This window comes from Pomacea canaliculata, linkage group LG3 (assembly GCF_003073045.1).
Source record: "Pomacea canaliculata isolate SZHN2017 linkage group LG3, ASM307304v1, whole genome shotgun sequence".
Lineage (NCBI taxonomy): Eukaryota > Metazoa > Mollusca > Gastropoda > Architaenioglossa > Ampullariidae > Pomacea > Pomacea canaliculata.
In genome coordinates, this window is record NC_037592.1 from 41,471,598 (window position 1) to 41,485,378 (window position 13,781).

The 13,781-nt window shown below is 42.7% G+C and overlaps 1 protein-coding gene across 16 annotated transcripts in view; it reads left to right on the forward strand.

Annotated features, from left to right (window-relative positions):
• LOC112559106 overlaps positions 1-13,781 on the forward strand; it is a 92,267-nt gene that overhangs the window by 61,307 nt on the left and 17,179 nt on the right. For 12 of the 16 annotated variants that reach the window (XM_025230039.1, XM_025230037.1, XM_025230040.1 and 9 more), the window contains 2 exons: positions 9,839-11,167; positions 12,721-13,021. In XM_025230039.1, the coding sequence (XP_025085824.1) occupies positions 10,970-11,167; positions 12,721-13,021 (499 nt within the window). In that variant the 5' untranslated portion in view covers positions 9,839-10,969. Of the gene's footprint in view, positions 1-4,260; positions 4,796-9,838; positions 11,168-12,720; positions 13,022-13,781 lie in introns of those variants that run through there. The other 4 variants (XM_025230050.1, XM_025230049.1, XM_025230048.1 and 1 more) reach the window with 2 other exon arrangements.

The following is a 13,781-nucleotide window of genomic DNA, read 5'->3' on the forward strand; positions in this document are numbered from 1 at the left end:
ATAAATCTAAAGAGCCACAAAATATAAATATCTCAAGTTCAAATGCGCAGTAGAGAGAATACGGTAAACATGACGGCACATTTATTTTTATTTTTATGACAACTTTTAAGTGAGCGGCGGTGTAAGGTGTATTTTACGTGAAGTGTAAACATTTAAAAATAAAAACACACTTGGAACATTGACGCAGGCTGCGCAGTATAGAGAGTTTTAACGCTTGTTGATGGCCGTGTGGATACAAGTGGGTATTGTTGACTATAGAGTTTTATAAAGTGAATCCAATTGAAGCCCATGTAAAACAAGAAATTATACTTTCTACGCAGGCAAAGATAAATAAGCAGAAGCTGAACGAAATTGCCAGTAAGGAAACGTGGCGTGACGGGATAAACACATTCGCAAGGAATGGCGGGTAAAACAGGGCGAGGTTAACTGCTATGACATGGGTCACTTCAATGACGATGCGGAGCCCTAGAATTTTCTGTATTTTTCATCGCCTTACCTATTTTCATCGTCCTAACCCTTTCAGAAACTGTAATGGCGTAAATGTTAATGGGAAAAAAAGTCGCTTGTGGTGTGGTGACCGTGGGTCTTGTCTCGCGTTTTGGCTGTTCCGGGTACACCTGAGTTTGTGCTTTCTTGGCAGACTAAACGCTCAACGCCATTCACCATCTTGCCTAGGTTGACTTATGCACAGCTGATTGTTTCAATTTAAAGTTAATTTCAGTCATGTTTGTACACAGTTTTACAAACAGCTTCTGATGGCCATGATAGAAGCGGCGAGGTTATTGTCTAACTTGTGTCTGACCTTCATATTGGGCCTTCGTCTGCGACTTCGTGACTGTCTATAAAGGTGACAGCGGCTGAAGATGGTTTGACAAGTCTAGAGTTCACAGCTGACTTTCCTAGGGAAGAGTCATTCGCAACACTCATTTTGCATCAGCGAGCAAGCGGAACAATCCTCGAGATGTGTGAGCAAGCAGCTGATTTCTACCATCAGTGACCTTTACAGCCAAACAGACCTAATTCTTGTTGACAGATGACTCTATTGTATACTGAGGCTTCTGTTGAGGCCCGTTGTGTCGATTTGTTAGGTATTTCTCGTAGTCCTTATAGGACATTCTAAGCTTCTTGAATAATGAATTCAACGAATTCACCAGGGCTGTTTCCATCTCTAAGTCTGCCTCAACATCAATAGAATAGTATACCCGTCCCTGCAATGGCAAAGGGCTTTTTTTTTCAGTAGCTGAAGTGAGACTTTATTCAAAACCACTTGACACTGTCAGCTTCTGGTACCAAGGCAATTATCTCCCCTTGTCGAAGTTTCATGATGTCAACTCGGGGCTACTGTTAACATGACCTCTTCATTCTCCTTTGCGAGATGTGATGAAGATAATTGTCATTGCTGTTGAAGGGTTCTAAAAAAGGCTGCTTGTGTGCACTTAAGAGAGCCACATAGATGCTTGCTACTTTTTATTGATTGGAGTGAGAGCATTGGGCACAAGGAGAAGCAGGTTGTCAGGCAAGGCTAGACTTTAATTTCCCATGATTGCTGAATTCCCAGAGTGGATTTCGATCTCTAGAGTACGATACCGAACTGAGAATCAAACCCTCAAATTTGTATTCAGTTGTGATCATATCGTCAACGGATCACCAATCCAACAAGTGCTGAGTCAATGGCGAGATTAGATCTTAATGCCAGGTATGTCATTCACACAACAACTGAATAATAACAGTAATAATGATGATGATGATGATGATGATGATGATGATGATGACAACACATGTGTATAGCGCCTTTTTCAAGCATCAGTCAGACTCAAGGTGCTTTACATATAGGTATGCAAACATATAGGCATGCAAACACATCATATTAATGTATATATAATAATGAAATAACATACTATTAATACATCATATTCTTAGAAGAAGTAGAAAAATGTTGCTAGGTGCCATGGAACAGACATTCCCCTTTTCTTTAGTGATCAAGCCTGATAGGACCCAGAAGCCCCGCACGAAGAGGTGGTGCAACTTGTAAAAACTAGGGAACAGATGGATATGGAAGACATGCTACTGACAGCAGAGCCTGATATAAATCTTGCTGACATATCACTGCAATGTAGGTAGTCGCTAGGTTCTCAGGACACAGATTCACGCCAAACAAAAGACTGTGTAACGTCCTAACAGCAGTTGCGGCGGCTGCATCGGCAAAACGATGGCCGTCTTGGACCTTGACCCAAGTCTTACTGTACCAGCGATTACCTAATAACTTCGTCATAAAATAAACCCTTGACAAATGGACAGGTGAACACACTTTCCGCAAACTAAATGGAGATTACCTTTTTCATTGAGTCATTGGCAGGTCACTGACGGCAGTCAGCTGTGTCAGAGAGATTTTTGTTTCCTTCGCCACTTCGAGGCCTTTTGCCTAGGTATACACTAGGCATGGTACGTCATTAAATTATTATGCCAAATGTCATCAAACTATTATACCAAATGCATAGTAGTTTTATCGTATTATATGGAACTGTTACAATATTATATTTCAAATACAGTGGAACCTCGGTTAGCGAACGCCTCGGATAGCGAATATTTCGGTAAACGAACAAAAATTTCGTTAAAAGTTTTCTCGGATAGCGAACAAAATTTCGATAACGAACAGCCACGTGAACCACACGTGACCGACTAGCATGTCATCATTCGCGCTCGAGACACAGTTACGATCAGTCGTTCCTTATCTATGCGCATCCTTCTTATTTAGTGATTGTTATGCTTTATTTTAATAAAATAATCCTCAATCATGGCTCCAAAGAAGATTAAGAGCAATTAATAGCAGTGAGGTAATGACAAGGAAGAGGCCTACAAATGAATTGAAAAAGGAATGATCAAAGTATGCATGTGTCTGTCGGATATGTGATGTCGTTTACGAAGTGTTTTACAAAAGACAGAAGGAACAGACACTGGACAAGTTTTCCTTTAACCTCAAAGCTACAGAAAAAGGAAGTTATCCCCGATTTTATAATGTCACATGTGCTCATAGGGGAATCCAAGCAATATTCCACCCTTCTCCCACACCTGCTTCCACCCACGCCGTCAAAACGGCGAGTTTTCTGATGTTTAATGCTTTCGTTAAGTTTTTATTTATTTAATTCCATTTTTATTGCATTATAACTGTTCTCGTTAAAACAAATACCTATATAGCCTGTAACTTTCAAATATTAGCGAGTCAACAGGGGCTGGAAACCAATTAAATCTATTTCCTTTATTTCCTATGGGAAAAATTGTTTCGGATAACGAACATTTCGGATAACGAACAACTTTCCAGAACGGATTAAGTTCGTTAACCGAGGTTCCACTGTACATAACAATTTCATCGTCTTGAACACCAGAAGTTCATGTCTATCAGTTATAACAGAGGTCCTAGAGAATGTATGTCTGCATCCATTATAGGTATGTATTGAGTATTCATGTATATTTTACATGTATATATTTAAAGTCTGTCTTTCTATGTACCTACTTGCCTGCGTCATTGTCGGCCTGATTTTCTGTACTGTCGCATGTCACTATGTGTAGATGCCCTCTGAACGAAAAAGTTTAAGAAGAGCGTACGCTTAAGCGCAAAATTGCGTGCTAGAAGCGTTGAAGAACTGGTTATCAAGTTCTTTAAAGCCAGAGCAAAGGAATTGCATATCGCACACAAAATAGTGCAGCGTCTTCTCCAGGAAAATGGGCTGTTGATTAAAGAATATTTTTCTTGTCACATCTGCCTTCTCGCAACCCTCCCAAGTGGAGAGAATCGATTTCTGGGCGGAATGGAAGGATGCTTGACATCCCAGAGAGAGAGCTCTCGCAAATAAACGGGAGATAAGCGGCTCCTTGTTTTGTTTGGCGCGACAAGTGTATCTTGCACACGGATCTTGAGTGCTGCTGAAAGCTGCTCACTACAGCTGTCGCCTCGCACATGGGAGATTAGGTCACGTGGTTTGCTGAACTACAGGGAAACGATTCTTCACCACTGATAATCGGTGGAAAGCTGTTGCTCCCATCGGGTGCAAAAAAGTGGGGTTTTTTTTGTTTTGTTTGTTTGCTAAAGCATATTTTGTGGCATTCTTCTCGTACACCTCTAGGATGAGTCCAAAGAGCAGGGTTCAGTAGCGATGTTAACGCTATACTTTAAGAGTCCTCAATGGAATTGGGGCGAGGCACTAACATCCAGCGCTAACAGTAAAGAAAATGGCTAGACTTTCCTGGAGCAACATGCCGGTTTTCTTGCTACGCATCGTTGTGAACGTTTTGTTAGACGGCCTACGCTCCCGGACGTAGGCAGAAAAAAATGGGAGAGACGTTATCACTATGTATTGTTACGCTTTTCGTGACATCAGAAGTTTTACCAAAGCCGACAGCCATTCGACAAGGCGGGAAACCAGCTGCGGAACGCGAAGATAAGGCTTGCATAACTGCCAGAGGTCACGGTGCTTCCTAAACAACCCAGATTGAGGGTCACTGGCAAGCACGCCTCTGCCAGAGGTTTGGGAAAATGTGAAAGACAATCAGGCTGTTAAAGAAAGCCTGTCGAGACGAGAAAATACACACACACATACTTTGTCGCGGGGTTGCTGGAGGACAGATGCCACTCGATTCAACCACCGTGGCCCACACCCTTACCCGCAATCCCAGTTCTGACTTGCCTGCTGATGGATGCGGACATGACGACAGTGGACGCCATGAATGACACCATCACTAAGGAGAAGAAACGATTGCGGTGACAGCGGTCTGCACAAGACTCGACTCCAAACAGCAGGTAGGTTGTGTGTTTTGATGTGCTGGGCGACTGTGACAAGTAGGCCATGCTGGCCAAGACGAAGGGATGATACACACCATGGCACTCCAGCCAAATGCTTTGTCGACTCGCCGCAGTTCCCTTTATCGTTCAGCTGCAAGATGTCTTCTGGGCCTACACCAAATAGTGCCAGTTTCTTTGTCGTGTCTGCGCCCTGTCTACTATTGCAATGGTTTTTTTCTGTGGCCGTTTGAACACTTGTAATGAAATATCCACCTCAGATTGGGTCTGTAGTACGGTTATATAAAGTCTTCGCAGCTACTAGTGAGTATGCTTGATATAACTTGATATCATACACAATGCCAAACCATATTGTGTTAATTGCACGTAGATTGTATTAGTGGCATTCAAAGTATCACCTTGTATTTCTGGATTGAGCAGATGGAAGAAAGCTTCTGGTGGTTTTTACAGCTGCGTTTGCTTATTTGTTTGTTTCTGTCTGATTACTTCCCCACCCTAACCCCTTTCTCACAGTAAGAAAATTCCCGTCTGTGACATGTAAGGTTCAAAGTGTATACAGTTGAGATAAAAATCCATTCTCTCATAAGCAAGAACAGCTGGAGTAGATGGTGTCTGTCTCACAGCTAAGTCTCAAAAGCAAGGACAGCTAGAGAACAGGGTCTCCTTCTCAAAAGGCTTTTTTTTCTGACTTGGGGCAAGGACAGCTGTCTCAGAGAACTCTGTCATACTAAGGACAGCTGTCTCAGAGAACTTAATCACGCTAAGGACAGCTGGAGTAAAGACCTCATTATCAAACCAATGACAGTTGAAGTACAGACCTCTCGAGGATAGCTGGAGCTGAGAGGTTCCTTTCCTGTAATATACAAAGTAGAGAGTATAGCAGACCGAGCGATGGGTTGTTAGTCGCTTGTTAGAGTTGCGAGAGTTTCTCTGCCACTATAGCTGACCTCGCCACCCTATGCACAGGTCACGTCTTGTCATACTGCGCATTGATCCAAACCAGCTTTTCATTCTCTTCCATTGCAGACACATGAAGACAGTCAGTGGTTCCTATTTTTCCTTTAGTAATTTGTGTTTTGAACCCTCATACTCCACAAACGGTTTGGCTTTACGCATTTTGTATGATAAAAACAAGAGTGCTAGCTTGAATGAAAAGGAAAGAGAGAGAGAACGTGCATGTGTGTCAGAGAAAGAGAGTGAATATCTGTATCAGAAGGAGTGCGTGTGATCAGAGAGAGAATGTTTGTGTTTCTAAGAGAGGGTGGTCGAAAGCGTAGAGAAAGGGAGAAGAATGGAGGGAGGGTGATGGGTAGGATGTATGGCAATGAAAACCTTGTTTATTATAAGGTCACGCAGTTCCGGTGAAACGCTGCACCTTCAAGTGCTGACACCAGCAAGGTCAGCTCTGTTTAGAAGACAATGTGCTAGCGAGGTGATGAGTTACCTGCCCCTGTGCGAGATTATCTTCGCGATAGCTGCATTCTGTTCTATTTCCAGCCGTTCCTCTTGTGCTGGGCATCCAAAATAATGCATACCCTCTTTTGAGTACAGGTAAGCTATTTCCTGGAGGGGAAGGTTATGTCTAAAGATATCTGGCAGGTGACTCCATGTGCCATCATACATCACTTGCCTGCCAGAGAGGAGAGAAGGAGTGATCTGTGCGGTCTTGTTTTCATCTTCACCGCCTGCAGTCTTGTTCCCTGCGTGCAGTAAACATTACCGCGAGCGTGTGTGTGCAATTATATTCTTAATACCCAATTTAACAAACCCAGCGGGAATCTTAATAGTTTTACTTTGAAGCAAAAATGTTAATTGTGCATCATTGCAGTACTTAGTGAGTATATTTTACCAGCCAGCAGTATGATAGGATGATGGGTTGTGTTACCTGATAGTAATATCATGATAATGTCATGATTAGCACTTGAAAGTTTCTACGTTTGTTTGATTGTATGGAAGTTAGAAAGTCCTGTTGTATACATGTACTTTTGTTAGTCAAACACGCTTTCATGATGATTAAGTAAACTTTCCTTCCTCTCTTTATAATCTATAGCTGTTGAAGGAAAACTTGCTGGATGTGAGAGATGAAGGCAATGTGTACACGGAATGTTACAGTAAAGGTCCCACAATCGAGCGTGTGCAGTTTATACATTTTACATTTAGTCTATTTAAGGCCAGTCTTACAGCAGGGACTTTATTGTCAAATTTCGATCTGTCGCTTCATTTAGTCATTCGCGGCGGTGTATTGAAATAGGGACTCACGTGTACTCTTGATATGCCCTACATCGTGCGAGAGGTCGCTAGCGGGCAAGGAGTTAAGATTTTACTTCTCCTGGGGTTAGCTTTTTTGGTGAGGGCGGTCCCCATCTCCTCGTCCTCTCGCTGTTGACTTTTCCTTACCATCCATGGAGTGAGGCAGCCCTTCCTGACATTTGGGTCGACTGGGGGACGTTTGCGTCTGCGGTTTCGGATGGCAGTGCTGTAACTACAGGCTGACGGCTCATGTTCGGGCAACGGGGCTAGGACGTTTTGAGTAAAGGGTAGATAACTGCAGTTTCCTACCTTTGCTTTCTCATCTCTTGGTACATTTTTTTATTTCTTGAAAATTATTCGCTCGCTCACTCGCTTTCTCTTCCTTCTCTTTCATAGAACATTTTTTTCTGCATAAAAAAAATTGGAGCAAATGCGTAGTAGGTTTTGTTCATTTAGCGAATCGACTTTTGTCGATTGTCATTCTGACATATTTGTCACAAGTGCAATGTCCAAAAGCTTGTATGTTGTGAACAAAACAGTTTTTTCGTTCTAATTTTTAGAAACAGTTCCATGTAATCAGAGCGTAACGAGATAAGTAGTGTCATGCGATCAGATTTTCTTTGAAAATATTTTTTTCTATCGGTGAGCCTTTAAATATCCATCTTACAACAGACAGTAGACCTAAACGCGACAGCTACATTCTGTGACTATGATTACATGCTACTGCAAACTCGTTGTTTTGTATGCATATATATATATTTTCCATTTTTATGCTTTCTTAAACAGAAATGCGAAATGTTGGTGAAAATAATATCGAAGGAAAGTTAAATAAAAATAATATAAAAGACGTAAAATAATATTTGCAGATGTACATGGCTAGTGGAAGAGAAGCAGGTTGGAGCTTGGCAGCGCCTTGAGGAGAAATCTTTAGGACGTGTGTCTGGATCTTTCACAGTGCTCCAGTTTATTACCATACTTGCTGTCAAATCAGACGGTTCTGCATTCTCACATTCCAATTGATTATTCATATTTTATACTTGATGTCCGTATGACTTCCTCTCCCGTCCGCGTTTCTCTATCTATCGCTCTCTCCCTTTCCCATCCCCCCCAATCCATCTACTTCCTCCATTTCAATCTCCGTCAGGTCTGTGGGCGGTCTGCAACATGTCACTGACCTTCCGCCCGACAAGTAAACGGTTATCAGGTGCCACCCCAGAATCTGGACAAGGAGACCTTTCTGCAACTACCCTCCAAGAATAGTCTGTTCTTTCCAGGAGCACGTTTATCTGTCTGCATTTCCTTCTTTCTTTCTTTCAGAAAGCGTCGGAAAGCTTCAGGTTTTTTTTAACATAATCCTTTTTCTTTCGCAAAATGTGTTGTTTAAAATAAGCTTTTATTACATTTGTGTTAGTTTTATTGGTTTCAGAACAGAAAGTTATTTCAGTATAAAGGAACACAAAAAGATATCTTTGAAACAGTGAATTTTAGTAGTCAAATTATTTACTATTAGCTTTTCGCATTTACTCTGTTGCATCAACAAAGATGTTAGTAGAGGCTTTTGAAACTCTACATCTCGTGCTCACATCTTTCGTAGGTCCACTTTGTCACTGGGATAACGGGAAGACTTCATGTGTGTGGAGTCAGACATTTTATCAGACCCACCCACACACACAGTTGTATACTCGAGCCGACGTTGACGGCAGGTTCCATTGTAAGAGTAGATCGCGATAAATTATGGAAATCTCTTTGCCAGGGTTATCGTTTTGTTGGGAGAGATGCATTTCTTACCTTGGCCCAGGCTTTTCATATTTTGCTTATCGACTACGCGGACAGTTCTCGGTTCCTTTTCTACAGGTTTTAAGTCGACGATTTGTGTCGTGGTGATAACAATGAGAGTTCCCACTGTAGATGGGTTCGTTTAAAAAAAAACCGTGCCGAATCATTTGTAGATAATTTGTGGCAAAAGTAACACGGATGCCGTTCCTGATGGTTTGCTTCTGGTCAGATTGCAAAAGGGTCAGACTTTTTTCTTGGCGCGGTAAACTCGTTATGGCCGCTGGTTTGTATCTTTACTTCAAACCGGCTGTGTCAGTGAAATCACAAGACTTTCTGTGCAGCCTCATGTAGGAAGACAGGTTTCTGGCATAGGAATCGTAAGGCACTTTATTACAATCTAAATCGTTGTATATGTGCTGTATAAACAACATGTAGTGTACGCAGGAATTATTTTATGAAAATATTTTGTTTAATTCCATCTTGAGATGATGCGCAATTCCTTAGCATTGGATTTTTTACGCAAAATATGACGGGATTTTAATGCTGTCATCGTGACGTAGTTAATGACGTGCGTCACAGAAAGTGACGGGACGTCAAGACTACCTCGAGTCATTATGACGTAATTAGCACATCTGAGTCACAGAATCCTCCGGCATTTTTTAAAAAGACAACTCGCTTGTCTAACATGAGGAACAGTTGAGTTATCTTTTCGTTACTGTGTCTTGAAGCTTAAGCGCTGCACTCGACGTCCTTTTGCTCATTTTTTCGTTGTTTAAATATTTAAAAATGCCTTAAGCATTTTCGCAGTTTTATGGCATTAGTAGACCAGCTCCTCAAGGAACAGAGTCTGCATTTTACAGGCAATGTGTGGAAAAAAAAATGCTGAGTTATTCTCACTATACAGCTTCCGACTACCAGAAAGTCTGTGGTCTGGTTGAAAAGAAGTACGCTTGAAAGGCAGGTCATTGGGAGGTCAAGCAAAGTGAGCGCTGACTTATCGCTGTTCGATTGTTGCAGGGCACCAGTTCAACGGTCGAGACCTTCAACGTTTGGCACCACAGCCCAGCCTGCTGCCAGACTTCCAGAAGAACAGGCATTACTGCAGGAAACTCAAAGCCCATTTGATCTGCGGTACCATCTGCCCTTCTCCCAGCCTCCATTCCCTTTCATCAACGCAGTCGCACCAACTAGCATCTTGCCGACACAGCACACGGCACCCAGACACATCGACAGTCGGCGCGCAGCATGTCCAGGCGTCTCGCCTTGCCAAATCAATCGCACAAGTTTGTCCAAAGCTAGCAGTGGCCTTGAGAAGACTTTGCCTCACCCATGTTCTTCGACGCCTTCACTGGTCAGCACAGTCCAGTCGTCACCTGAGCGTGGCCTTGACCCACTCCGTTCCACACCTTTACTGCCGCTCAGCGATTCTTCCCACAACAGGTGTGCCAGCGAAGATAGAGGGGCGTGTGCAGTTCGCAATATACGTCACTTCCGGTATAGTCAAACATCGGAAGCGAACTATTGTTCTCACAGAACTTCGCAGGACTCGACTTGCCGTTTTGGTCAAGGGTTGCAGGTTACTACCTGTTCATACCTGCGGTGCAGCAACCGCAGGGCGCCGTACGGTGAGTGTGAGTGTGTCCACAAACTTCGGTTCGAATCTGTCTGCAGTCCCCTTTGTGCAAGGGGGACCAGACAATGGAATTCCGAATCCAGAATATGCGACGACAATTCGGATAGTGGCAATAACAGTCATCAGTGTAGAAGGAACCCATTGCCAGAGTCTCTTGTCCTGCGACAGATCAGCGCCTCAGACTCCTCCTTACCAGGCAGCACTTCAGTAGCCTGAATCGTGATGGCCTGCACAGGCACGGCTCACAGCCGCAACTAACAGGCTACCGAAGTGGCCAACGATATCCATGGGAGGCCAGTTCCACGTCTTCTGTCTGCCCCCGACACCAGTCCCCACTTGCTAGCGATCCACCGCGTCCTGGACACTCGGCTCCCGTCAGTCGACGCGCCAGCCAAGAAGAACTTTTCACCGGAACACTGCCCCCAGCTTGCTCGACTGACGCTGCGGTTGTGAACACCAGGGCGCGAGGACTGTGGAGAGGTCGATGCTGCTCCCTCAGGCAGGTGGTGTCGAGGATGCTACGACTGCGCTACGTGGGCCGCTGTCTGCTCGTCCTGCTCCTGACAGCCGTCGGAGGTCTGCTGGCTCATGCCACCTTCAGAGACCACAGGATCGACAGTAAACCTAGCGGTGGCATGGTCACGGGCGGGTTCGCAGGTGGGGTCAAGGTCGGAGATGGATACGAAAGTTTACTACCGGCACATATGTTAATGGTGAGTAAGCCATAGTTTTGTTTGACAGTGTAGTAGTTAAAATTATAATAAAACGAGAAAAAAGTTTAGGATTGACAAAGTAAAGTACGTCAAAATTTAAATAAATTAAATAAATAAGCTAAAATTTTTCCGTATTTCAGTGTCGGATTTTCCCTGTAATATTATCGAACACTTTGACATAAGTGGAATAAAACGGTGATTATATTTCACTGGGACCGTTGTACGTGTAGAATTGGACGTTGAAAACAAGTGCACCCTACAACCCTCTTTCCTCTCTCATAAAAGTGCTCCAGCCCGCTCTTTCTGAATGTCCTTCATCTCTTCCTCGGTTCGTGCTTATAAGGCTAAAGTGAATCGCTGCTGTATCTTCACGTAATGAGAAGAGAGTTCACAGTTTAATCTCACACTTAAATCACACAAAGTATCTGGTTATCATAGTGTGGCTCGCTCCACTTTTTTCTCTGCGATTTTCCTCTGGAAAAGATGACTGGTTGACCTATGCCCGCCTTCTGGTGCCAACGAGTCGACGTCTCTGTAAGCTGTCGTTATGAATCTCATGTAAGGTCCTCACAAGTTTAACACGACAGCTAACCTTCTATCTCAGTCATCATAAATTGAAATCGCTTTGTTTCTTGAGGAGAGTTCTTCGCCGTTCTCTTTGAATAATTATCATCATTGTTAAACTTATGAACTTTATTTGCTTGAAACTTTTACACTGTCATTTCCTAGGTTCAGAAAGGTGTCGAGCAAAAATAAAACTAAAAATCCCCATATTTTCCTACCGGCTGGAGATTCTAAAAGAACGAGTCATATTAGCTTCTCTGATCATACACTGAAAAAATATTTACACACAATTTAAAAATTACAGAAGTACTGGATCTTAAGGAAATCGGTTACATTTTAAATTACTCACTGCATATAGCAAGATAAAAATGGGCGTTAAATGCTTGTTTTGTGTTTGGTAGGTGAGCGCATTCCCTCTCGCTCTCTCGTAAAAAAACACACACACTCTTTGAGAAATATCTATATTCACCCCATCATGTTTTGTGGAATCAAAGAACGATAACAAGCTAACGGCGAAAGTCTTGGTAGCCAAAGCTAGAGCATTTGCCTCCCTTTGTATGTGTCCAAGCCTTTCTTCCTGCGTGGCGAATGTATGAGCAGGTGTTTGCTCTAACACACCCCAAAGGGCACAGTATATCCACCGATGATAAACACCCCAATTGGATGCTGTATATACAGCTGGTTCATCACGTATACGTGATTAATATTGTCGGTGACTTGTAACACATTACATTTTATAACTAGTGTGTGGATCTTGATTTGCTTACCCGCACACTTTTCTAATGTAATGAGTCATGTAGCTAGAGAGAAAGTGAATAGGTAAGGCAAGAGACAGAGAGAAGACAAGTTTGTTGACTGTAGATCTTGGTGACATGTTTGATGTACTGATATCTCACGGATTAATATTTTACTTTTCGTGTTGTATACATGTATTCGTGTCGGTGTGTGTCGTGTGTGTTCTTTCTTTGTATGTATGTTTATATTTTCAGAAAATGCACTTGCGGTCTGTGCCACTGAGAGAGTTCCAGGAGAAAATCAATCAAGTCGACGATGAGTATGACATTCTCCGGATATTTTTAGCAGACAAAGACCTTAGTAACGAAGCCATCAGGCAGATTCTGATGTCACGCAATGACGACGAGCCTGTAGAAATAAAGAAGAAACGGACCGAGTCAACCGATGAGTTTGAGGATGACGACTACGAAGATTCAGACCCATCCAGCTACATGGACGGAGAATACGATGGATACCTGAATGATGAAAACCGCCGCAGCGATCGCCTTCTCGAAGGTTTGTATATTCTAACAGTACTCGAGGACCTTTCACGAAGACCATTAATCTTGTGATACAGTACTTTCATCAGGTTTGCATATTCCAACTTTGCTATAGGACCTCTACATGAAAATCGTTGAACTCGTGATACAGTACTTTCTAGAACAGGGATGGAGAATCCTTTTCCATCCAAGGGCTATTTTAGTATTTAAAACATCATTCGCAGTCCATAGAAAAGTAATGTACTTAAAAATTAGTTTGCAGTTTTTAGCATCGTTTTTACCAGCCTAAGCTTTTTCATTTTCTTATCCCTTGGAAATCCATCCATAATTTGGGACACTTTTAGACGGACTGTACACTGAGATACACAGCAACGCTGACGATCAAATTTTTTAATTGTATGAGCCGACATGGTCGAAGAAATGCTACACGTATAAACAGCCGAGATCAAACAGAAAGTGGTCTACCCTCGGCTTAGGGTAAAGGTCACATGCATGCATAATTCTCCAAAATCGTCCACACAGGCCGCGGGCGGCCGACGAGAAGCATAGTGTCTGTCCCGTCATGTACTCGTATGTGTCATGTCTGTCCCGTGAAGGATTTTTATTTTATTGTCCCTCAGAATTTACGTTACTGTTATTATTCACTTAACGTGAATTTATGTTGGTATGAAAAATGTGAATATGAATTCTTTTCCTTTCTTTTATTTTGCATTTACCACTGCCCCTTAATATGTACGTATATGTTTATCACCATTTTCTTTAAAACATAGCGGTAT